Raw genomic sequence first — 26,528 nt, 5'->3', positions numbered from 1 at the left:
TTCTCTTCTACACAGCCGTTCTAAGTCATGGTCATTGCCTTTTGTGTTGGAGGGTGGTCCAAGGGCTTATGCCTGTGGTGGTGTGGATCGTGCTGTCCCCTGTGACAAGGGCTGGGAGCTATCCAAGAGAGAACATACTGTCCAGAGAGAACAGAAGACAGGAGGGACAGAGGACAGTAAGGGCAGTCTCAGACAAGCCTTAGAGGTCTCATGGAATGCCACGGGAGATGCTACAAAAGCTACCACCCACAGCCAGCCTGTCCTTTCAGCTCAAGCCACTGCCTTGTTTCTTAGAGACACTTGGCCCTGTGCCCAAGGAAAATGCTCTCCCAGCAGGCTAAGAAGCTAAGGCTTGCTAAGGGGCCACCCGGCAGCGTCTGCTTTTGATCTCGAGATGCTCTCTGCTGCCCTGAACCCTTTTTTGGAGAGAGGTCAGGAAGCAGGAGGAGTCTGATGTCCAGATCAGCCGTTTAAGGGGAAGGCAGTGCCTCAGGGCAGCTCAGTGCTGCAGTGTCTTCTTCCCCCACAAGCCAGCAAGAAGCCATGGACAGAACTGTTCAGACAAGCTTGCCCTACCCAGCCAGAACCGCTGTTTTCTCAGACAGCAGAGAGGTTTCTTCACGAGCAGTTTGTAGATGCCGTGGGAGATGCCTTTTAGTGTGGAATGAACCCGTTAAATCTCAAGAAACCCCGAGGCAGAGGACTAAGAGATGTTGAAGAGAAGATGAGTCTGTGTGTTTATCTGTGCTTAGAGGGCTCCGATGGGAACAGAGCTCTCAAATGAAAGCGTGCGCCCTGTGTGTTGGTGGAAGAAACCAGCAGGCAGGCATCCAGGCCGGGCTCGATCCTTTTCCACCTCCGTGCGTGGTAATTTTAGGACTCCCTTCCCAGATAAGACAGAATATTGGGACCATACACCATGTAAGCCTGTCCACTCAGATATTTTGTGTAATTGAAGTGTATATGATTTTAAGATGCTCAGAAACAGGATTTTGGCAGGAAACCCATAGCCATCATGGTCACAGAAGTCTTTCAGAGCCGGAAGTGACTTTGAGTGGAGAGTCAACAAAAGCAATTTGCAAAGCAAAGGCCTGAGGCTTGGTTCTGAGTGTCCCAGTTCTGGGAAGAGTGAGCCTCTCTAGCAGATAATAATTCATAAGTAGTGACTGATTGCTTAAGATTTCTGGAACTGAGAATCCTAGCTGGCCTCACTCTCGGAGCAGTCTGGTGGTATTTCAACACTGCTGGTTCTTGAAGCAAAATGTAGGAGACAAAGCCCTCCCTGCCAGACACTGAGTGGGGTATTTCTTTAAATAAAACTAAATTTCTTTAGTTTGCATCGGGGTGTGAAGCAGTATGGGCAACGTGAGACAGTTTTTGTTTCTTCAAACCAGGCTGCTCACTGCTGCAGAAAACAACCTTGTTCTTGAGAGCTGCTGCTAATTTACAGCGAGACACTGGGTTCCCACCCAGTACCACATGAGCGACCAATCCATCTACCCAGGGGCACGTCCCGGAAGAGCCTCACTGAGGAGGGAAGAAGTATGGGTGTCGTTTGTAGTTTCCTGTGCGTTAAGGAAAATCTGGTGGTAAGCAGTTTGGGAGCATTGCTTCCGAGCTCGGGGTCACTGAAAAAGGGGAAAGGTAAATCTTACCATATATGTAAAACATGGCTGAGAGTTTAGATGATTGACTAAGACAAACTCACTGGGCATGAAACCCAAGGAGAAGAAAACCACGATGCAAACAACTTACGTAATTCCTCTGGCAAATTGCTGGTTTTCAGAGTTCCTCGGGCTAAGGGGTTGCTAGGGGGTCTAGGCACGGCAGCTGGGGACAGAGCCTGGGGACCATGTGGTCTCAGCTCTGCAGGACGGTCCAAGGACTCCTCGGGAGCTCCAGCTCCATTAGATGGTGGGCGGCAGAGCCGGTCCCTGCGAGGGAATATGTTTACACAACATTTTTATCTTCATCACAAAGGCAGAGTTTGGGGGAGACAGAAAAACTTTACATAAACTGTGGGACCATTCTGATGCACCATCTCCCCTCTGCCTCTGTTTCTTATCTGACACAGATGGGGGGAGGGGGTGTCCCGTGGAGTTTCCTTTATAAAAAAACAAGCCAGCTGGCTCCCATATGTGAGGACCTGTGCTGGGGTCAAAAGAGGGACGCGGGGGTTTGATTTCTCTATCCAAGGTCTGTCTAATTGGAAAATAAATCCCAGGTACAGGTCAGACGAGGTCACCAGCAAAACAAAATAGCATGATGGGTGACACGGAAAGCTAAAATTAAAGGCATTCAGATAAAAAAAGGACACTTTTAGCTCACGATAGATAACGTTTGATTATGTTTTGAAAGTTTTTTGTTTGTTTTTTCTTTCTTTCTTTTGCCATGTAGGTTTATAAGCGTTTCTTCTGGTAACAAGTAGGGCTCAAGGGAGGGCTGCATGGATCTCACCTAGAAGGGGAAACAGAATAGATATCTCGAGTGGATGGGGAGAGGGGACTGGACAGGGGTGGGGATAGGTACAGGGCAACTCTGGTGGGAGGACAGAGGGAGCTCATCTCTGGGATGAGCTAGGGCAGCAGAAACTCCCAGGAATCTATGAGGCTGACCCTAGTTAAGTCTCTTAGCAATGGGGGATCCTGGCCATCTCCCATAACCAGGCAACATTTCCAGTGGAGGGGTTGGGACACCGGCCCAGCCGTAAAACCTGCAAGGTACAATTTGTCCTGCCTACAAGTTATGCTGGGACAAAGGTGGCACAGAAATTGTGGGAGTAGCCAACCAAGGACTGGTCCAGATTGAGAACCATGCCATGAAAGGAAGCCCACCCCTGACATTGCCTAGAGGGCAGTAGGCTGGATAGTCCAGAGACCCACGTCAGAACCAAACGTGAATGGCAAAAATAAAAAGTTCAAGAAATGATTCCTCGTCATACTCTGCTATACTCATAGATGGTGTCTAGCTCAGTGATAATCAGAGAGGCCTCACCTAGCAACTGATGGAAACAGATGCAGAGACCCACAGCCAAACATTAGAGTTGGGGGAATCTGAGGAAGAGGGGAAGGAAGGATTGTGGGGGAACAGAGGGGTCAAGGACATCACAAACCCCCACAGAATCAACTAACCTGGGCCCACAGGGGCTCACGGAGATTGGACCACAAACCGGGGAGCCTGCACGGGACTGACCCAGACCCTTCACACATAAGTTACAGTTGCATAACTTGGTTTTCTTGGGACCCCTAACAGTGGGAGCAGGGGCTGTCTCTCCCAGGCTCTGTTGTCTGCCTTTGGGACATTCCCCCTCTACTTGGCTGTCTTGTCTAGCCTCAGTAGGAGAGGGCGCGTCTTTCTGCAACTTGACATGGCATAGAAGGTTAGGGTGATATCCACAGAGGCTGGCCGGCCCTTTTCTGAAGAGAAATGAGAGGAGGAGTGGATTGGGGGAGGGGAGAGGTGGGGGAAAGGGAGAGGCGGGAGGAGGAGGAGTTGGGAGGAGAAACTGCTGTCGGGAAGTAAAATTAATAAAGTCAAAATTTTTAAAAAGTACTTCTTTTGTTACTCTGTAGGTGAAAAATCTGACTGGCAACATGGGATCTCCATTATTTCTTTGCCTGCTGAGATTCCTGGGAGTGTTGAGGGGAAAAACAACCGCAGGCCCTCGGGTGTGAGCTTTAGAAAACAACAGAAATGTATTGCTTCTGCTGCTTCTCTAATTTCTACTGGCAAACAATAACAGGTATGTGGGGTTTGGTTGGGTGTTTTTTTTTTGTTTGTTTGTTTGTTTTGTTTTGTTTTGTTTTGTTTTGTTTTTGCAGGAAATCCAGCATCCCTGGATGTTGAGGACAGGGGTAGCATCTCTCTTTTGCCACTGCAGCTCTAGCAGGGGCAGAGGGCGGGGCTGTCAGTTACAGTGGTGCGGTGCGGGAGGAGGAGGCTCCATGACCCTCCCCTAGCCTCCACTTCTATGAGCATCCGATTCCCCACATTAAATTCCGTCTGCCCAAATCAGCTGCAGGTGAGCAGGTCAGATGGCGGGGCTCCCAGGGCAGGTGCTGTCAAGGCCGACGCCCTCCACGAGTGCTCTGTCCTCACGTGTGCTATAGCACGCAGGTATAGAGACACACACAGAAAAATAAGTGAGAAGCTTTTTGTTTGCTTTTTCTTTCTTTCTCTTGCCATGGAGGTTTACAAGCCTTTCTTCTGGTAACAAGCAGGGCTCAAGGGAGGGCTGCATGGATCTCACTTAGAAGGGGAAACAGAATAGACATCTGGAGAAGATGGGGAGAGGGGACTAGAATGATGTCTCTTTCCTGTAACTTACCTCTCACACTGAAATTAAAACTATACCTATAATGTTTTGTTCCTTTTTAAAAACCGGAGGCAAATTTGGAAGCGTGTTAAAGTCAGGATAGCGAGACCATGATTGTCATTTGTTTTATATTTCCAATAGTTTCATATTGTAAAATTTTAATGTTATGATTATAAGATTGTGAATGTCTGATTTTAATATAGGTTTTTGCTTATGTTTTTACCCCAAAGTAATTTAAAAGTTCTTAAAGTCTTATGTAATATTAGAACTTAAAAAAAAAATCATGAAATCTCAGACTACATGAGAAAGTTTAGGGAAGTTACTTATCTCATGTTTTCATAAATACTGAGAAAATGAGCCTCTAAAATAAACTTTCAACTACTAGAGGATTCGTTTCTGTATCATTCATACTGAATCTTTTTATACACAAAGTTGCTTTATTGTTACAAAAGATGATTATCGGTTTGATAAAGAAATGTTAAGGCCTTGATAATTAATACTGGTTAGTTTTATGTCAACTTTACACAAACTATAGCTACCTGAAAGTAGGGGGCCTCAAGTAAGAAAATGCTTTCATAAGATCTGACTAGGGGGCATTTTCTTAATTAGTGTTTGATGGGGAGGGCCCAGATCATTGTGGGCGGTACTGTCCCTGGGCTGGTGGTTCTGGGTTCATAAGAAAGCAGGCTGAGCAAGCCATGGGGAGCAAGCCAGTAAGCAGCATACCTCCATGGCCTCTGCACCAGCTCCTTCCTCCAGGTTCCTGTCCTGCTTGAGTTTCTGTCCTGACTTCCTTTGAATGATATGGAAATGCAAGACAAATAAACCCTTTCCTCCCCAACTTGCTTTGGTTATGGTGTTTTTATTGCAGCAATAGTAATCAATAATGTTCAAAACCATACATAAAATTAATATCACGAGATTAGTGAGAGTAAATGTCTGCTATTGAAGCTCCCCTTCCAGTCTGTGGTCAGAGAATTAGCTCCTTAGCTGAACATTCTTTGTTGGACTAAAATGAGAACTCAGGGGTACCAGAACGGGCTTAAATCAATGCTATAGAAACATCTGCTACGTAGCACCTTTCAACCCCCCTATAAATCTAAATGTTTTTTCAAAAGAAAGGTTAATTTAAAACTGGGTAAGGTGACTCATATCTGATCCCAGCACTCAGGGTTAGAGGCAAATGCAGGGCCAGCCTGGTCTACAAAGAGAATTCTAGGACAGCCAGGGCTACACAGAGAAACCTGATCTCAACAAAAACGAACAAATAAAAACACATGCGCGCGCGCGCGCACACACACACACACACACATACACACACACACACACACACACACACACACACACACACACACACACACACACAAAACAAAACAAGAGAAAATAAGTCCAAAGTGGCATATGATATTTGTGAGGGTGACTCAGGAGGGTAATGACTTTGAAACCAGCAAATGCCCCCCAGTCATCAACCCTCATCATCAACCATCCTTCCCTCTACCTCATACTCCTGCCATGATGCTCTCCACCATGATGGTGACCGAGTCAAGATGTGCCTTTGGAACTTTGAACTAATAAAATAAACTTTTATCGAGTCCTCAGCTTCAAATGCCTTGTTATAGCAATGGAAAACAGACCAAAGCAAAGGGTTAGATGGCATTTTGAAAACCAGCATTATTTTTCTGGAAGTGGCAGAAGAGAGATCAGCTCCTATGGATGGTCTTGTTACTAAAGAAAATAACGAGAAATCAGATGTGGTAGTGCAGAAGGAGAGCCCTGTCAACCTCTTTCTACCGGGCTCCGATCTGAACAGTCCATACTGGGCGTTTCACTGTGTGGCTGCACTGACCTGGGACGGGCCAACAGAGACCCTACATGTGCGCGTCTTGTAGCAGCCACATCCTTTTCATGTCAGGATGTGGGGGTGGGGGTGGGTCTTGCCATCCTCATACCTTGGGAGCCTTGAGAAAGAGAAGTCTCGCTGTGCAGGCCTCTCTTCTTGGTCCTGGGGGCTGGAGTCATTCAGGACGACCTTCTGCATAGGGTGCAGGCCTCTCACCCTTGCCCCGAGAAGGGCCTGCTCAGGCAGAGCAGGCTGGATGACTTGCTGGTAGGCTGCTGCTGGAGGGTAGCCATGACCATCTGTGAACACAGCAGTAGCAGAGGTTGATTCCAGCTCCTTCAAGCGAAGGACCACGCAAGCTCATTGAGCAACTTTCTTCCGATAGCAACTGAGGGGGGCCAGAGAGCAACTACCTCCACACTATTTGTCATATTTCTGTACCACTGATCACTTTATAACGGTCACGGAACTGATACACTTTCTTCTATGTAAAAACATCTGCGACATCACATGTTTGACATTCTAACTAGAAAACTCAAAAAAATATTTTTAAGTCACGTTTTAAAAAAATACTTAGGCTAATCCAACCATGAAGAGCCTCTCTGGCACCTCTGTCCCTAACATCTAGAACCTAGGGCTTAATGTGGTAGGCTTAAGATTATGGGCTGGGCTGGATGTGGTACCACATGCCCTGGGAGCAGATCTCTGTGAGTTCAAGGCCAGCCTGATCTACATACTGACTTCACGTCTCAAAACCAACCAAACAGCAACAAAATGACTATGTTCCCTACCACTACTAAGTATGTATGTGCACACACGCACACACACACACACACACACACACACACACACACACACACACAGAGCTCCTTCTTGCAAGACATACATGAGTAACACCTTGGCTTGTCCTCTGGAAAGGAGTCAGCGAGATCCTATAACTTGACATTTTCTCCTACCACAGCCTATGTTCACTTGGTTCGAGGAAAATAGAGGAGGAGCAGGGAGAAGGCTTGGTCAATTAGATAGTTGCCGTGTAAGTGTGAAGACCTGAGTTCAAACCTCCAGCACCTACATACAAGTAGTTAGGCATGGGGCAGCACAGGACCAGGGCTGGGGAGACAGAGGCAGGAGAATCCCTGGGGTTCACTGCCTAGTCAGACCGAGTTAGTGAGCTACCGACTCAGTGACAGACCGTCTCTTCAAAGATAAGGTAGAGACTGACTGAGGAAAACATTTGACATGTCCCTCTAGCCTCTACATGCTCACACACATACATACACCCACACATGCATAATACACACACACACACACACATATACACACATACACATGAACACACATAAACATAAAACTATCAATTAATTAATTATTTTTAAAGAGCAACGATTAGAGTAATGTGAAGGTGTGACTGGGAGAAAGTTGGTCCTAAGACGCCCCCAGGGCAACAGGGTCCCAAGAGAAGGCCAGCTCAGCCAACTCTGTTGGAGAAATAAAGAAAAACTCAGGGCTGGGCGATTTGCCTCAGCAGTTGAGAGGACTTGCTGTTCTAGAGGATTTGAGTTTGGTTCCCAGCACCCAGGTCAGGCAGCTCACCGTGACTGTAACGCCAGCTCCTGGGGACCCAGCAGCCTCCTGCGGCCTTTGGTGCACTTGTGGTAGATACTCGAGCAGATTTATAATGGAAATTTGAAATGAGGTTCAGAGGAGAGACATGCGGCCTGGGGGGAGGGTGTGTGGGTGGTGGTGGTGGTGGTAAGAGGGCATTACACAGGCCCAGAGGGCCGAAGTTGGGAAACCTGAGAGGTGCAGGCACATGGAGATTGGAGAGAAGCAAGTGTTAAGTTCCTCATGACCCAAGCTGTCACTTCTAATCTGGACATAACCCATAAGGTCACACAAAGCATTTTTGTTTAAGAAACTGGCATTGATTTTAAATCCGCGCCCAACTTACGGTAGTAGTTCTGTTTGCCTGCCAGGGTAATGTGAAGGAAACCGAGAAATAAACTGGCAAAGAGGTGTGGCACAGTTAGGTTTCACTCTGCAGGGTCAGGCTGATGAGGTCAGGCCCTGGACCTCGTCTCCCAGGTGAAGTAAGAGAGGGTGGCGCTGTCCTGTGTCTGGTATGCAGTGAGAGCCCTTGGACACTTTTAAGGGATCGTTCGAGGGAGTGGCAACTTCCAGCACAGAAGAGCAAACACAAATGGTGTCTACTAGTGTGGCTGCTTCAACATCCCCCACTGTCTGGACTTGGGGACTTGGTTGGATGGCCCTGGCAGTTTACACAGGCTAGACTCTCACTCTAGGCCACCCCCCCTGGAGCCATTTCATTGTTTGCTTTGGTCCTCATATCAGCTGGGTCCTTCCTACCGTTCTTCCTCTTGCAGAAAGTGACCATGACCCTCCAACCTAGACTGTCTACTGGCTTTGACACATGACCCTTGTCCTGCTATTGTTAAGCCCTAACTATTGCAAACAGAAGGTTTGAAGAAAGGGAAAAGAAAGGGAATTGCCCAGGCTTGCCCCAGCACAGGGCTGACAAAAGAAACCAGGACTTAGAGGGGGACTCTAAGAACGGGGAGACAGGACCATGGAGACTGCTGTCTTCTCCCTTTCCTCAAAGTCTGTCACTAAAGTTTTGCTTTGACGGCCTTCGTAGAGCAGATCAGATAGATTCCAGGAGGTCTAGATGGTCAGGGGGAGTTTGGGGCAGCCAGGCAGGTCACTACTGCTGCTCAGGCTAAAAAGGACAGAATATCTTGCAGTCATGTCCCCAGCAGGAGCCCCGGTCTCCCTTAGGTTAGCTTTGCATGGATTTAGAGACAGTTCTGACTGTAATTTTGCAGGACTCTATAGCAGTTAGGATTCAGCCTTCCTGACCAGGTCCCTCTCGTCAACCTTGTCTCCCACAACACCGTCACCGGCTTACCATCTTGAATACCCCACCCAAGCTGGTCACCACCTCTGGTCTCTTCACTACTCAGAAAGATCTTGCCTTAGATCTTCACAGATCAACTTCTTCATGGCCCTTATCACCTACCTGTTCTAGGGGACCCACCCTCAGCATGTTAGCTTCTGCCTCCCTTGTTTTATTTTGCTCATCACCGGGAAGGGTTTGTAAGAGCTTGGGGGGGGGGGGCGATGGACTTTTTGAAATCATTCACCAGGCAACGTACAGCTCCACGGGCAGCATTCAATAAGCAGTTAGTAACAGAGTCAGCTTACACATGGAAGAGGAACCATTTTGAACTGTGCAGCCTGCTTGCTAAGTCTTGGTTTGCTGTACTGCCTGCTTCTTGTCTGCTGCTCGCTCTTTTAGAAATCAGCTTTGCCCTCCAGAGATGAGAAAGACAAGGTCAGGAGAAACTGGCAGGCCCTGAAAGCTTTTCCAAGGGAGATGCTGAAAGTGAACTCAAGTGAAGTTTTTTACTATTTGCAGCCATTTTTTTTTTTTGCTCCCCGTATCCATTAATGAGTACCTAATAACATTTTATTCGCTTTAAAGGGACTCGAAAGCTCTAATCACAGGGTGTGCTCCCCTTTCAGAAGGCGGATGTTAGTGCTGTTAATCAAAAGCCTTTGAATCGAGGTCAGATGATTTCGAGCAGATTACTTCCCCCGCACAACATGTTTTTGTCTCATAGCAACAAATCGTATCATTAAAATCACTAAGCACGTGGGCCGAGGACTTGACGAGCTGTAACTCATTTCTGAAATAGCCACCTGTGGTAAGAAGTTACCACTATATATGAGCAGACAAAAGTGGCCCACCTTGTTGGTTTTTAAATTAGAGGACCAACAATGTAAGCCTCTGTGTCATCGCTTGTTTAAAACAAAGGCTGATTATCAGAGGGTCGGCCAAAAGGAACCTCTTCCTTCTATATGTAGAACTTGGACCGTTTCTGCCTGGACATTTGGTTAGTTGTTAAATTAAAAAGTATGTTTATTAGGTAAATAACCATCTCTTCATTTCGTGAGTTTATGATGGCTTTTGTTGTTTGTTTGTTTGTCTGTTTTATGTTTCCATCCACTGGGTCTCTGTGCACAAGTGTGTACACACATGCACACTTGCAGGCCAGAGGAGAACTTGAGAGAGTTGGTCCTCGCCACCCTGCGGGTCCCAGGGGTCCAGCAGGGATCAGGCTCACTGACAGGCGCCCTTACCCACTGAGCCACATTGCCTGACCTCACTGCTCAAACCCTAACCCTTCTGCTCCACTAGCATGATCAGGCCTTTCTAGCTCCGTGCTCCATGCTGAGTACTGGTCTCGGTGTTCTTCTCAAGACTGTACAGTTCAAGGCTCTGCTTCCCAGAGAGAGTTTATCTCAGGGTGGGTACAGATCCCTTCCATGGCCTCCTATACTTCCTGCTCTGGGATATCGCTTTCCCTGCCCTGATGGCCTCTCTCTGGGCCCCATAGCAACAGCAGTCTCCTTGCTTCTTTGACCTTCTTTTTTTTTTTTTTTTGGTTCTTTTTTTCGGAGCTGGGGACCGAACCCAGGGCCTTGCGCTTCCTAGGCAAGCGCTCTACCACTGAGCTAAATCCCCAACCCCTTCTTTGACCTTCTTATTCCTCAGCTTTTGGTTCAACTGTCTGTCAAATGAGGCTGCCTGCCTGCCTGCCTATTAACATCCTTTTCGGACCCCTGGCATTTTCGTTATAGCATACATGCTTTGTCATGTTACATGCAAATTTTTGTTGATTTCCTGTCTCCTCTGCTTGTGGACCGTGTTTGACATTATAGAGTGCCCAGTACACAGCATGGCAAATCTTACTAAATAAATTGATAAATGAATGGGCGTGTCCTTCCTTCTTTCTCTCCCTGCTACACAATTAAAGATGGCTTTCGAAGCCTTGATATCACAAAGACTCCACCAATAGTTAGAGAGAGATCTCTTCCTTTCCCCAGAAGGTAGAGCCTTCTTTTCATTCATTCAGCAAATATTTATAGAACCCATACTCCCAGGCACACAGCGAGCAGAGATAAAAATGAGACAGCTCCCTTTCGCAGCGCAAGATAAACAGAGACAGAGAGAAATCTGTGTGTCTGTAGGTGTCTGTTTTTCAACACAAACCCACATGAGCCGGTGTGTGAGAAGGAGAGGCGTATAAATCAGCAGCCACCTACTTGAGGAGCGCTGCTCGAAAATAGCTTCCCACAGACTTGCCTCTTGTGCCTAAAATTCCATCAGGAGGGTTCTCTCTGAAGGAGACGGAAGGTGGGTGACGTGACAGACAAGCGACTTGTGAGCAGAGTCGCTCCTCGGCTGCGAGGCAGTGTTGGGCACAACATGAAAACAGTCTCCATGCACGAGCCCCCATGAGCGCCTGTTGTTTGTCAGTCTCGTGAGCCACTTGGCTCCAGTACACACGGTCTTCGTGTCCCTGGGCTCTGACCACTTGGAATGGTAAACCAAGCCTTAAATGAGGTTTTCCGTGTGTCAGGGGAAAGCGTCAGCATTTTTCTTCCTTATTAAGAATGGTAGTAAAGAGTTTATGAGGGAGGAAATAAAAGTCTGATTTTCCAAGTTGTCAAAAAACATCACGATGAAATGCGATCAGTTTAGCCGGGAAGCAGAGTGGCCAACATAAACTGTTAGATGAACTCCCCCAGCTGTAAGCAGCTGGGACTCCTGCAAGGCAGCTCCTTCCTCCCTCCTTCCTTCCATCTGGCGTAGTGGTCCTTGCCTTAATTGTACATGCATTTTCCTGTCAGACAATCACACAAACTGTCTGTGTGTGCGAGCAGCATGGTGTGCATGTGTCGGGGCATGTGGTGTGTATGTGTGTGTGGTATGTGTGCGTATGTGGTATGTATATGCCTGTGGTGTGTGTGTGTGTGTGTGTGTGTGTGTGTGTGCAGTGTATGTGTGTGTATATGTGTGTGTGGTGTGCATCTGTGGTGGTATGTGAGTATGTGTATGTGTGTGTATATGTGGGTGGTGTATATGTGTGTATATGTGTGTGTGGTGTGTGTGTGTGTGTATGGTATGCGTCTGTGGTGGTGTGTATAAGTGTATGTATATGTATTGTGTGTATGGTGTGTGTATATATGTGTGTGTGTTGTGTATATGTGTGTATATGTGTGTGTGGTGTATGTGTGTGTATATGTGTGTGTGTGGTGTGTGTATATATGTGTGTGTGTGGTGTGTGTATATATGTGTGTGTGTATGTGTGTGTGGTATGTGTATATATGTGTGTGTGTATATATGTGTGTGTGTATGTGTGTGTGGTGTGTGTGTATGTGTGTGTGTGGTGTGTGTATATGTGTGTGTATGTGTGTGTGTATGTGTGTGTGGTGTATGTGTGTGTATGTGTGTGTGTGGTGTGTGTATGTGTGTATATGTGTGTGTGGTGTATGTGTGTGTATATATGTGTGTGTGTATGTGTGTGTGGTGTGTGTGTATGTGTGTGTGTGGTGTGTGTATATGTGTGTGTGTATGTGTGTGTGTATGTGTGTGTGGTGTATGTGTGTGTATGTGTGTGTGTGGTGTGTGTATGTGTGTATATGTGTGTGTGGTGTATGTGTGTGTATATATGTGTGTGTGTATGTGTGTGTGGTGTGTGTATATATGTGTGTACATGTGTGTGGTGTGTGTATATATGTGTGTGTGTGTATGTGTGTGTGGTGTGTGTATATATGTGTATGTGTGTGTGTGTGGTGTGTGTATATATATGTGTGTGTGTATGTGTGTATGTGTGTGTGTGTGTGTGTGCATACGTGTCCATGGGAGCATGTACCCACTATGTTATCTTATTCTGCCACCTTAATAAAGAAAGCAAAAGTTACATAAAACACAAGGGCTTGAGCCTCATCTGGTGACCCTCAGTTGAATGGTTCTCAGACAGCAGAGACTGGCTTCTCCTGGAGCTTTAGTGAGGAAAACATGTCTTGTTCTCATCTGCTTCGGATCTTTTTATTTGATATATATGAAAAGGGTGACCAGCAATGTTACTTTTGCTTTAACTTGCAAAGCATGAAGACACACCATTTGCATGGCGATCATTATTTATTTATATATTCATTAACAGGCAGAGAAGCAGTGCTCTCCTAAGGAGGAGTAGAAACACGTAGCCCTGGTTTCCACAGCACAGCCTCCCTCCAGTGAGCAGCTCTTCTGAAGTGGTTTTGGTGGCAACTAAGAGCAGCTTTAGTTCTGACAGGAGACTAAGCTTTCGTATACCTGTCCTGAATGTTTAAAATCCATGCCAGCACAGGGGGGCCTGAAAGTGAAGGCTGCCTCCACAGGGCTGGGGTGCACGATCCATTTCCGGATACCGGCCATGCTGAGAACCGTTGTGCTGAGGGCTTGCTGTCAGCCAGTCTCTTTGCTAGAGCCTTTCGTGCATTATCTCATTTAGCCCTCACAGCAACCTCCTGGGAGTCCTTGCTGGTGGGCACTTCATTAATATTCCAGGGCCACCATAGCCTGCAGAAAACCTCAAGCACTGGGCCACCTGACAGCTTCCCTCTGATTAGGGCTCTCAGGGGCAAGAGCAAGGGTATGCAGCAAGAAGCACAGTTTTTAGGCACATTTGCTCCTTTTGGGTTTTTTTTTTTTTTCTTTTTTTTCCGGAGCTGGGGACCGAACCCAGGGCCTTGCGCTTCCTAGGCAAGCGCTCTACCACTGAGCTAAATCCCCAACCCCTCCTTTTGGCTTTTATTTATGTTTTAATCATAGGAACAATGTTATGAAAAATTAACACAAGTATATTAAGATTACAAGGAAAAGCAAGTTCTTCCTTGTCCCTCTTAATTCCCCACTTCCTCTCATGTTAGTGCAATCCTTTAGGGCCTTTAAAGGTGTAAGTAGGGGTTGGGGATTTGGCTCAGTGGTAGAGGGCTTGCCTAGCAAGCGCAAGGCCCTGGGTTCCGTCCCCAGCTCCGAAAAAAAGAATAGAAAAAAAAAAAAGGTGTAAGTAAACACAGGTAGTTCCTTTTTCGCAAGCATATATGGGATCAACGCTCTATCTTGTTTTCCCCCTGCACCCTATTTACGTCAGAACATAAACACTGTTTTATGTCACACAATAGGGGCCCAGGAGACCACGGTATAAATAAGTCACGGCACACAGGTACTCTTCAACCTACGCTGAGCCATGTCCCCACTATAAACGGAAACTGTCAAGTCGACATGCATGTACTGTCCGACCCCACAGCCTTGTTACCTTCGGAGGAGAGCAGCCTGAAATGGCTGGGCTGTTTACCTGAGACCTGAGGCTGGCCAGGCACTGTGGCTCTCTCCAGCCTCTGTCCAGGCCATCATTCTACACCGCCCTGAAGTTAAACTCTCACATCAGAGACGTCTCTACCACTCCCACCCGTTATAAATCGGCAGTGTTTTAAGATATTATTTTATCCGTGCATACACACACACGTGCACACACACCCCAGAGGGGCGGGGGTGTGGGGAGCGAGCAGAAAAGAGCACCAGACCCCTTGGAGCTAGAATTACAGGCATTTGTAGGATCCCCAGTTTGTCACTTTGGGTACTGGGATCAAACGCTGATGCTCTCGATGGAGCAGAAAGTATTCTTAATCGCTGAGCCATCATCTCTCCAGCCACTACAAAGTGGTTTTTTTGGTTTTGATTTTAATAAATTACATGTGAGCCAGCATGTGGGTTGGCAGACTTGGGGGCAGGTGCCTGAAGAAGCCAGAGGCATCAGATCTCCCTGGAGCCAGAGACGTAGGCAATTGTGAACTGCCCGATAGGGACGGTGGGACTTGAACTCAGGTCCTCCAGAAGAGCAGAGCACTCCCATGAGCCTCTAAGCCATCTCTCCAGCCCACTGCCCCTAGTGTTTTAATAACTTGTCGTTTGTGTTTATTGTTGACTCTTTGATGCTTCTATAGGATACATTACTAAAATTAAAGCTGCTGGCCAAAATGGGGAATTCATAAGATTTTGATAAATAGTGAGATTGCCTTCCAGAATTGCACCCAATTCTGCTCTTACCAAGAGTGTACAAAAGTATTCATTATCTTATCCCCTAAGTCTGTGCAAGATTTTTATTTTTGCATCCATTTTTACATAAAATGTATCATTGAACTTTTTGGGTTTCTTTTTTTAATTGATGTGTGTGTGTGTGTGTGTGTGTGTGTACACCTGTATGCACATCTATGTGAACGCAGGTGTCCTTGGAGGTCAGAAGAGGACGCTTGATCCCCTGGAGCTGGAGTTACAGGCCATTGTGAGCTGAGAACTGAAGGGTTCTCTCCAGAAGCAGCAAGTGCTCCTAACTGCTGAGCCATTTCCCCAGCACCGTTTGCGGCATTTCTTAAGCCAGGTCTCACACGCAGTTGGCTGTTTGTACTCCGCGTGTGAATTATTCCCATGTCCAGCCCTATTTCTCTCCTGCCTGCCCTTCTTCTCTCTGCACTTCGGATCAAACACTCCCTTCCAGCCCTGTCGATAGAAGAGAGGACACAGAGGGCACGGGGAAGCCACGCTGGCTCAAAGTGTCCGCATTTGGATATGTCTGTCTCAAAAGGAGGCTGCCCAAGGGGGCAGTGCTGACCACCAAAGGCTCAACAGGAGAATACTTTCCAGGGGGAAGGTCTTCCTGAGACACTCATTATCAGAGCCAATGCCTGCTTTGCTATCAAGATGTAGCAATCGCCTGTGACAGATAAAGGCAACTGCTTGCAACTCACAAGGCTTCTGACTAGAATTCACACTTCTGCACCTTTATCTAAGGAGTTAATCAGAAATGCAGATAAAAATGTTTGTCATAGTATTGACTATTGGGCCAGAAAACTGGAAGAACTTTCAATGGCTGACAAAGAGAACAGGGTAACTCAGTAATATTTCTAATGCTAATATTTCAGTTCAGCATTGAAACAGTTTAGTGTGCATGCGTGCGTGAGTGAGTGCGTGTGTGTGTGTGTGTGTGTGTGTGTGTCTGTGTGTCTGTTTGTGTGTTTGGGAGTCTGTGTGTGTTTGTGTGTGTGTTTGGGAGTCTGTGTGTGTTTGTGTGTGTGTGTTTGGGAGTTTGTGTGTGTTTGTATGTGTGTGTTTGTGTGTGTGTGTTTGGGAGTCTGTGTGTGTTTGTGTGTGTTTGTAGGTGTGTGTTTGTGTGTGTGTGTTTGGGAGTGTGTGTGTATGTGTGTTTGTGTGTGTGTGTGTTTGTGTGTGTGTGTGTGTGTGTGTGTGTGTGTTTGGGTGCCACAGTGCACACATAGAAGCCAGAGGACAATGCTAAATGGTTGTCCTTCCATTCTGTGGCTTATCAGCCTTGGCAGCACGTGCCCTTAATCACCAACCATCTCACTAGCACAATTCAACATTTCAAAGCAATGCTGGGTGAAGTGCATTCAATATCACTGCAAAGTATTTTACATTAGGTATGCAAAGAATTAAAAAAAAAGCCCACTGGAAGTAAATATATCAAAAATCCTATAATAGGGAATTCTACTTGGGTAAAGGAAATAGCCCCCTTTCAACTCCTAGGCATATGTCATTTGGAGCAAACTACCCATACACTGCTGCTTTGACTAGAAAAGGTATCTTTAAGTAAGGAGAGGTAGAATTTCCAAAGCCTTTTAAACTAACCCGGAAATGTTGGAGAACTAAACCCAACATCTGCCTTGCCAAAGTTCAGTTCTCAGTGACTCATAGGTAAGAAATCCACCACACCTGTGCTGTGATTGGCACTCGGCAGGCACGAGGTCCCGCCCACGTTCTCTGCCAGCTGTGACAGGGAAGGAAGAACCCAGAAAGAAGCCCCAAGATCTAAGACAGACGGATTTTCTAGAACTCCGTAGGGTCTTCTCTGTCTAGAGTCATGTTTCAATTGCTCATCGGGGGGATCCACTTTGTTCTAAGCCTCCTGGAGATTCAAGTGAGGCTGGCCTTGGCTAACAAAATGCACTTGTAAGGCCCCCTCACAAGCCAACTGCCCATTCAAAAGCCTGCACCAGAGAACGCTCCCTTACTGCTAGTCTTTGGACGTTGGCAGCGTTGCTCGGTCCTTTCCTCGGTCCCTAGTCCAGAATGTCCAGAAGCGGTAACGATCACTTACATGGCGCCTGGTGGTGATAGGGCCCTCCGGGACGACAGTACTGATAACTCCATGGAACCTGTGGGGAAGGATCGAGAGGCAGCATCGGCGCATTCGCCGGATACCTCTGGAGTTCAAACTGGGGAAATTCCTTGGACCTGAGAGGCCCAGGGAGGTCCTGCAGGTAACATGAGGAGGTGAGGGGCAAGGGCTTTTCCAGCTGCCTGATGCCCAGGACATCTTGGGGCTGGGAATCATACCCAGTGTCTATCGTGGGCACATCTGGGGCTGCCCTGTTCCTGTGGTGCCGGGGCCAGGGCCGGGGCCGGGACCCGGGCCTGGGCCTCATCTCTTGGTCACTACTGGAGGAGTCTGCCAAAGCCATAGGCAAACTTGGGTCTGATTTGTCTGAGTCATGGCCAGTGTCGGGAGAAGCTGCTGAAAGCTGAGGTCCCAGCCATCTATCGCGTTTTTCCATATGTGTAAAGCGATGCTCTAGAGAGAGGGCTCCAAGCTCAGACCCAGGCTCACTGGCTTCAGAGGAGCAGGAGGAAACATCTTTGCCGAGATCAGGGTGCCTTCTAAGGAAACTGGCTTCACTCTCCTCCAGGACTTTAGCTCGCAAGCAGGTGACCTGTTGCGACACAGGCTGGTGATTTGCAAGTTTCAGGGGAGGGCGTTGGAGTACAGACAAGCTGCTGGGTGCCGTGTTCCTTGTATTTGGGGCAGGTGGTTCCAATTCCTCTTCTGGAGAAGATTCTGGGATCGGATTCAGCAACTGACTCGGGAAGGGCTCCGATTCGTCAACCTCCACGGGAATGCTTCGATTCATTCTAGTTTCTGGAACAAGAGAAAACATGCCCGTCTCAGAAGATAGATCAGTTGTTTGGAGTTTCCATTTTATGACCTTAAAGGACCTGGTTCAGGATGTGGTTTAAATTAACAGCAGCGTGACAGTATTGTGCTCTCAGGGCCCCAATCACAGAAAGTTGTTTACTTACCCTGCAGACAAAGGCATTCTGCTTATTAAGATATTTTATCTGGAAGGCAGTTGAAGTAACAGACCAGAAGTCAGTCTGTGGTAGGAATTGCTTACCAGTATGGGGGAAACATGGGTAAAAATCAACTGCCACACACCAAGGACAGAGAGAGATTGTCATAAACTGGTCTGCTTTGTGAGCTTGGAATGCGTGATGAAAAAAATCCCAGGGGCTGATGCAGGAAAACCGTCCAGGGCACACTGCTGGTTGCTTCTCGTGGTTTTAGCATGAGAAGCAGGACAGCTTATGGTTGTGGTGTAGCCTCCTCTGTGCCCGGAGGATGCAGGATACACACAGTCCCCATGCTCAGGCAGGAGAGGAGCGGGAGGGAGGAAGACTTTTACCTTTTGAACTTAATTTTTTTTTACTCCGTTTGGCGATTGCTTAATTGAAAACCAAATAAGTTTCTTTAAAAAAAAAAGAAAGAAAGAAAGGAAGGAAGGAAGGAAGAAAGAAAGGAAGAAAGAGAAAGAAAGCACAAGCTTAAAACGCATTGAAACAGGTCACGGTGACATTTCCACTTAACAGCTTGGGTCATTTGGAGGATGTATGTACCTCTGGGCATTGAGCCTGCAAGGAAGGTAGGGAGACCAAAGGCTTGTTAAACTATCCCTCAGCCCCCAGAGCCGCCTTCCATCCAAGCAAAACTGCCTTTATCTCTGAAAATCAACTTAACACAAGGGAGGGCTTCCTTTGTCTAATCATTAGCGAGTTGCCGTGATGCCCCCTCGGTAGGGCAAATAGAGGAAAGTCTGGGAAACGGGGTGCTGTAGGGACACTGGGGGTTCACAGGAAGTTTCAGAGCAAGCATGTGTGGGGAAGAAATCCCAGTGGGTTCCTCTACAGAGGGCCTTTGTACACAGCACACTTCAAACACTGGAGAGAAAAAGGCGGTGCGTGGAACGTTAAATTCTAACTTTGGATGTACTCAGCCTTTCAACCACCGCCGTCGACCGAGCGCACACTGCGCCTGAAGTCCCAGGGTACACAGCTTTTGGAGAATGGGGACTTACTGTCTCTCGCACCCTGCGCCCACTCCCGTGGAAGAAGACAGCCTGCACCACACCATCTTGCCTTTCAGGTAGGCCAGCAGTTTACTTCTGGATAGAGCCCAGGGCTTCTTCTCACACAGCAGGCAAACACGTACTGAACTAGAGTGAAGTCTCTATCCAGTGGGGTCAACTGTCTACCGAAAGCCACGCATGTCAGCGCAGGCCTATAATTGCAGTTATTAAGAAGGCTGAGGCAGGAAAATCACTAGAGCCCAGGAGCAAAACACTTCTCTCACCCACTCACGGCCGCAACCCTTGAGCCCCTTTTTGGGCACACGGGGCACATCTCCAGCTTGTAGCTGCTCTTAAGCCTCCCTCCTCGGAAGAGACCCCACCGTCTAAACTCCTTAGAACTTTTGAAAATGACTAAGAACCTCCCCCAAAATGTATAAAATGCTCCAACATTTTATTATTTTTAAATGCACACCACCATTTCCCCGTTATCCTAACAGTTCTGCCTACAGCTACAAAATGGGGTGCACTATGCACCGTGTTCGCCACACAAACGGCCGGTTAGGAAACCAGCAGCCTCTCCAGGGCGGGGAGTGCCGCATGATCTGTATGCATCTGTGAGCCTCACATGACAGAGAAGGTGAGGAGAGGCGATGGGGAGCCGGCAAGCGGCAAGCGAGAGGATGATGTTCTGCCAGCTCCTGTCATGCGACTTGCATCCATTGCTCAAATTCCAAACACTTCAGGTGCAAATGTTTCTGCCCCACCCCCACCTCCACCCCTATTCCCACCCCCACCCCCACCTCCACGATCCAGGTTTTCCAATGTGGCAAGTACTTCCTACTGAAAGATCTACTGAAATTGCAGATTGGGCTCTTTTAGCTCAGGGGCTACGGGGAAGCTAAAATCAGGTGATGAAGTGTGACCATCTCAGGTGACTTAAAACTGGCACATAAAGGGGCTCATGGCCCCGCAGGTGACAGTAAATAAACCTGTCCCGGCAGCAAAAACCTTCCCAGTAAGACAGTAGCAACAGGAATGACTGACTACAAAGCTATGCCGGGCGGGCAAGCGTGAGAGTTTAAGTGAGTCACTACACAGTGGGCCCTTACTCCAGGTTAGCAGCCCCACCTCCAAGCATACGCTCAACTCCAATTGTTGGGCTTCCTGTCTCCAAGTAGTGCCGAATGAAAGAAGACGGAAGGCTAGACAGTGAACGCTTATTGAAATGGTTCCTAAGGACACAGACAGTACCGTCCTGTCTGTCATCCCCTGCATCCAACTCAGAGAGAGTACACACAGGAAGGCACAGGGAGCCTACCCCAGGGCCTTTGCACTTGCCGCTGCCTCTTAGAATGCTCTTCCCTCCAAAAACCTGCATGGCTCCCTTCCTTTCTCCTCAGAGGTCCTTCCTCAACTGTCATCTTCCCAGTGAGGTCTCCCTGAGCCCTCCCAACCCCCATAAAGTGCTTATACTCTCCCCTTACCTCCACCCACTGTTCTCTAGCAATCATTACCACCCTACGAATACATAATGGAAATATTTAATCCGGCTTGTTTCCAAAGTTTAATTTCTGACTACATGACTTCTCCATCTTCTAGGTGCACCAAGACTCAACACCTAGAAACCATAATAGTAGGTGCTCAGTGAAGATTTGTTGACTGAATACATGATTGCATCTATGTACAGCAGTACTTTGTAGCTGGACGGGTCCCTGGAAGAGTCAGTAGGGCCCTTGTTTGTAGACATGGAACCTCCCAGCCCGAGCCCTGCTCAGAACTGGCAGAACATGGGGAGCCCTGCCCAGCCTTCCTGGCTGGCCCCGGGGAGCAGCTGCACTGGGGGTTATCAAAGACTCGCTTTTAGCTGTAGTAAAACTTGTAAAAAGTATGATTCTTTTAAAAACAACCCAGTGCTCCCCCACTGCTAACCATTTCCAGTTTCCTCGTTTTCTTCTAGGCTAGCTCCATGTCCTGTTCCCGTGACTCTCACCCTGGTGTGGCCTGCACTCCAGTCAAGGCAAGTCCCGACTGACAGAGAAAATCCCTGCTCACCAGCCTTGACCTGGGGAGAGAGTCCCTGGCCTCTGAGCAGACAGAGGGCCTGGTGGTCAGCCCGTGGGAGCCCTGGAATGTGCACTACTGGGACGGCTCAGAAAAACCGGGAAGCCAAGACTTGTCAGGCCTGGAGTACTAAAGCATGCCTGCTGAACTGTGGCCCACTCTGAGGAAAGGGAGGGGCCTCAGGGAAAGCTGGTGGGTGGGGTTCTGGCTGGGAGTCCTCTGGAGTCCGGCTTATAGACCGGGATGAGGCAGGGCTGCTACGTCTGATTCTTAAGTGCCTCAGGTAAACAGAGTCTCCCTTGCTTTGCCAAGAGGAATGCAAAAGCTATCAAAATTGTAAAAGTCTGTGCCCTTTGATGGAGCAATCTCACTTGTAAGACTCTCCTCCACGGAGAAGTGCGCACGTCATTTCAAGTGGGGTCTATAAAGATAGTAACAGACTTAAAACAAATGGCTCTGGGCTTTAAACGTGTTGGGCATCTGGACAACCAACAGTCTGTCTTTAAATAACCTGCACGTGGAAGGCAGTGGGGGCAGGTCCAAACGTATTAAGTTTAAAACAATAAAAAACAGGACTGTGCGCCACACGGCCCTGGGTGACGTAAGATTGCATGGGCGCATGCCATCCGGAAAGGGGAATGCTGGTTCTCTCTGGTGAGGGGGCGGGGCGGGGCTCACGCTTCAGAACAGCCTGCATCTCTTCTAATCTGTACTGAGTGTGTGTCTCTATCTCTGTTAAAAACGTAAAGGGAAGATTCCACCGCTGACCGGATGCTCACAAAGGTTAAGGACTAACGTCAACCATGATTGAGGAGAGGGCGAACTCCTTAGAACACAAAACCCCAAACAACCAAAAATGTCGTAGTCGCTGGGGCTGGGCATGAGCTGCAAACAGAGGCTAGACACTGGAATGACTGTCTCAGTGTGAACAGCCAATCAGGCGAGCGGTGGGCTCACACGCCCTCCGCCTGACTCTAAAGACAGCAGCCCTCGTCTTGGCACAGCTTCCTTCGCCCACTGTGGACCGAGAGCTGCACTTGCTGTGTTTCCAGCTCTTGTGTTTGGACTCTTCTCTGTTCTCGAGTGTCTCACTGTATTCGGGGCTGCCCTATAACTTCCTAGACCTGGCTGACCTCAATGTAGGCCTCTGCCTCCTGAGTGCTGGTTAAAATTATGTTTTATGTGTGAGTGAGTGTTTTTCCACATAATTGTCTGTGCCTGGCACCCTCGGGGGTCAGAAGAAGACACTGGATCCTCTAGAGTTACAGATAGGGTAAGCCAACATGGAGATGCTGGGAGCTGACCCGGGTCCTCTACAAGAGCAGCAGCCTCTTAGTCTCTCCAGCCCTCTTCATTCTCCTCAGCTCTGTCGGTTTCTTCATTGCTCTCAGCCTCTGGCTTTCCTTTCCCCCTCCTAGGTCTGAGGTGGACATCCTCTGCCCTCCCCCAACACACAGGATTGGGTTTGCAGACAAGATCTTATCCTACAGTCAGAAGCCTTGACACTCCACAGACAACATGTGCCCCGGTCTCCCTTTCACAGAATTATTCAAGATCCCTTCTCCAGCCTTTCTCTGCACACTGCTCAGCCAGGATCCCTGAGCTGCATCAACTTTGCTCAGATCTCTCCTCAACACCCACTTCCTACAGCAGCACATCAAAGCTCACTCTCCAGAGCCTCAGAATGGAAGCCATTAGTCTTCACAGCACCTGTATGACCTCACCAGGGCCTCTGTCCCCTCTGTCACACAGGCCTCCCTTCTTGCACTTCCACCAGATAGCGTCCTACCCCTTCCTGTTTGCGAAGCAAGACTGTCTCAGGACACAAGTGACCCAACCTAATGCCATGCACTAGTTGTGGTTGTATTTTGAGGCATGACCAGTGCAGAGCTGGTCCACACTCGGCAAGACATCGGCTTTGGGACAGGTTTTCTAGATGCCGTCTCCTGCCAGGTAGTAGGAGTGTCACCTGAACCTCGTGTATGGGGACTGTAGCTGTCTATGAGAGGACTCCCACCACACTGAGCTCACATTAGCTCATCTGGACTTGGCCCACAGGCAGGAAGCATCCTGCCATTCCTTAATGAGACACATAAAGGAGCTTTTCCAGAGCCACACAAGAGCTTGGTGAAGGCAGGTCTACCTCTGGATTCCGAGCGATTGCCACAAGCAATTGAGTTCCAGGGCTCGCAAGTTCTTCCTAAAAGGGGCCAAACAGCATATCCTTTCTGCTTTATGGGTCATATGTTGTCTCTTTCTTGTATTTCACTGTGTGGTACATGCCCAGATGGGTACACATTTGTATGCACGTGCTTGCACATGTGCCTATGTGTGTGTCTGTGTGAGAGAATGTGTCTGAGTATGAGTGTGTATGTGAGTGAGTGTGAGAGTATTGTATGTGTGAGTATGTTGTGTATATAGGTATGTGTGTATATAGGTGTGTGTATGAGTGTGTATGTATGTGAGTGAGTGTGTGAGAGTATGTGTATGTGTGAGTATGTGTGTGTATATAGGTATGTGTGTATATAGGTAGGTGTGCGTGTGTGTGTGTGTGTGTGTGTGTGTGTGTGTGTGTGTGTGTGCACCCACAGAGGACAGAGAAGCTGCTTTTACTTTATCCCTGAGCCAGGGTCTCTCCCTGACCCTAGCCTGACTCACAGGTGAGGTCCTAGGATCCGCCTGCCCCTGCCCCCCAGCACTGGGCCACAGGTGTGCACAGTTGTACACGTCCTTTCCATGTGCACTGGGGATTTGAGCTCAGGTCCTCATGTTGTCGCAGTAAGTGCCCTTACCCCCTGAACCATCTCTCAACGCCTTACTCCTTCCTTCTTTTCTTCCTTTCTTTTTTAGGCAGCCCTTTAACTACATAAAGATAGGGGCTGGAGAGAGACGGCTCAATGGTTAAGAATGTCTCCTGCCTTCCCGTGGACCTGCATTCTGCTCCCAGCACCCACATTGGATGGCTGTAATTGCAGCTCCAGAGGGATCTGCTACCTCTGGCCACCACAGGCAACCACACTCACATGTATACTACACACACACACACACACACACACACACACACACACACTCTTAAACACACTTAAAAAATCACTAAAAACCAAAACATTTAAATTAACATAAAAATAATTCTTTGCACTAGGCTAAGAAGAGAGAGACACCTCTAGGCTACCCTTGGCCCAAGGGCTACAGGTTACCAAGTACTCCAAAAGGTTATGCAGATGTGGCAAATAGTAAGCCAGATAACATGGGTCTGGTTAAGAAGGGTTGCCCTCTTTGACCTATCTTTCGTTAATCTTCACTGAATGGTGGTTATTCCTGAAACACAATAACTCATTTAATTCTCACTGTGACCTGAGTTGACGGGTACTGCTGTTGGTTCTGTTGTATAATGGAGAAACTGAGGTACAGGGAGGCTAAAGAATTTTCTCAAGGTCCTATGGCCAGTAGCAGTTCAGCCCTAGAACCTGTGGGATGAACAGCCTGCGCGGAGGCTGTTTATCTGGGTGGGCAGGCAGCCAACAAGGATTCTGAACTTTCACCTTGACCTGAAGGGGCGTGGACACACCTCTCCAATGGACACACCCCTCCAATGGACACACCCCTCCAGCGCTCTGTAAAGCTGCAAGGAGGCAGCCAGTGTTTCCTTCCCTCAAGCAGTCACAAAGGAGGGTGCCAGCAGACTGCAGAGGCATCTTGATTTGAAAAAAAAAAAAAAAAAAAAAAAGCACTTGATTGGATCTCCTTAATTTTTAATCACAAACTGAATTCAAAATAAATTGAAACCTGGTTGACAGAGCACCAAGGACGATGATAAATGGCGATGGTGCCCGAAAGGGGATCGCTTCCAGGAGATGTCTCTGAGGCAAAGACTGGTGGGTTGTGTCCCTGGAAGAAGAGTAACAGTACAGCCAGGAGGAGGGCAGGAGTGAGCAGCCCACATAATTAATACGAGGCACAACAGTTCCCAAGTAATCAAGACAAGCTGATCACCAGCCGATTGGATTTGTGGATTGTATTTTGAGATGGATTCATGGATCCTGGCGTTGAAATCCTGATCCTCCTGCCTCCACCTCCTACATGCCAAGATTATAGGCACGTGCCACTATATAGGCTGAATTTTTTTAAAAAAAAATGTGTCTGCGTGTTTGTTGGTATGGGGTACGGTGTGATGTGCACTCACTCGATCCATATCGTGTCCTCCACAACTGCAGGTCCGTACATGTAGAGGACAGAGTTCCGTGCTGTATTTCTACGATCCACCTTATATACTGAGGCAAGGTGTCTCCCACCTCAATGTTGTGGGTAGCCATTTTGCTCTTCAGCTTCCCTGGCTCTGTCTCCCAAACACTGGAGATTCCAGGAGGGCTGCCACACATGCTTGGCTCTTGGGTGGATTCTGTGGGTCTGAACTCCAGCTCAAAACTTGGGCAACAAGCAATCTACCCCACAGAGACATCTCCCTAGTCCTGAATTTTTTTTCTTTTTCTTTCTTTCTTTTTATTTTTAGAACTGGGGACCGAACCCAGGGCCTCAAGCGCTCTACCGCTGAGCTAAATCCTCAACCCCGTCCTGACGTTCTTTTAAAAAACAAAAATACTGTTTGAGTTACCAAGAGGGCCGTAGAGTCCTAAAGGCATACAACGGCACGAATATTTCAGGTGGCAGTAAGAAATAACTATATATCCATTAATAATAATTCGGAGGATCCTAAACTCTAACTTAGATCAGATCTTTTCTTATAGTTTTTTCAAGATGGGATTTCTTTTGTGTAGCCCTGGCTGTCCTGGAATTCACCCTGTAGACCAGGCTGGCCTCTAATTCAGAGATCTGCCTGCTTCTGCCTTCCTACTGCTGGAACTAAAGGCATGCGTCACCACCACCCGACCTGGATCAGATATTTTCAATCACAGATTCTCAAGGTGTTTTTTATTCCCCAGAGAATAATTTAGATTTTCTTTTTTCCATTTATTTATTGTTTATATAATGCACTGGGATACCACGGTACCCAGGAATAGGTTCTTTACACCTTGTCGATCCCTAGGATCAAGCTAAGGTTGTCAGGATTGGTGACAAGTACCTCTACAAGCCGGGTCATCTTGCTGGTCACAAAGAGTAACATTTTTTAGTGTTTCTAATCACAGATTTTTTAAAAATATCTGTGAACTCGTTAATTTCCTTGCCTACTGCCCAAATGTATGCAAATTATCCTAAGATTGGTTTGGCTAGTAGAAGACTAGTCCAGCTCACCCGAGTGACCCA

At 47.7% G+C, this 26,528-nt stretch overlaps 1 protein-coding gene and 1 long non-coding RNA gene across 8 annotated transcripts in view; one reads left to right on the top strand and one right to left on the bottom strand.

The window, feature by feature from the left end:
- The window catches only part of Traf3ip2 (Traf3 interacting protein 2), a 43,249-nt gene that overhangs the window by 13,046 nt on the left and 3,675 nt on the right, over positions 1-26,528 (bottom strand). For 3 of the 6 annotated variants that reach the window (XM_063279316.1, NM_001044248.1, XM_006256532.5), the window contains exons 2-4: positions 17,180-17,998; positions 6,265-6,454; positions 1,756-1,934 (exon numbers count right to left, since the gene is read on the bottom strand). In XM_063279316.1, the coding sequence (XP_063135386.1) occupies positions 1,756-1,934; positions 6,265-6,454; positions 17,180-17,990 (1,180 nt within the window). In that variant the 5' untranslated portion in view covers positions 17,991-17,998. Of the gene's footprint in view, positions 1-190; positions 1,629-1,755; positions 1,935-6,264; positions 6,455-11,322; positions 11,649-17,179; positions 17,999-26,528 lie in introns of those variants that run through there. The other 3 variants (XM_039098886.2, XM_063279317.1, XM_063279318.1) reach the window with 3 other exon arrangements.
- LOC134483822 (uncharacterized) lies at positions 1,454-25,863 on the top strand. Of its 2 annotated transcripts, XR_010060888.1 has the most exons (4): positions 1,454-1,589; positions 3,573-3,742; positions 19,131-19,279; positions 21,163-25,863. It is a non-coding gene; the product is annotated as an uncharacterized LOC134483822 (long non-coding RNA). The 2 variants fall into 2 exon arrangements; XR_010060887.1 differs by lacking the exons at positions 19,131-19,279; positions 21,163-25,863 and having other exon boundaries at positions 3,573-5,663.

This window comes from Rattus norvegicus, chromosome 20 (genome assembly GCF_036323735.1).
Source record: "Rattus norvegicus strain BN/NHsdMcwi chromosome 20, GRCr8, whole genome shotgun sequence".
NCBI classification, from domain to species: Eukaryota; Metazoa; Chordata; class Mammalia; order Rodentia; family Muridae; genus Rattus; species Rattus norvegicus.
This window is presented reverse-complemented; position numbering and strand designations above follow the sequence as displayed.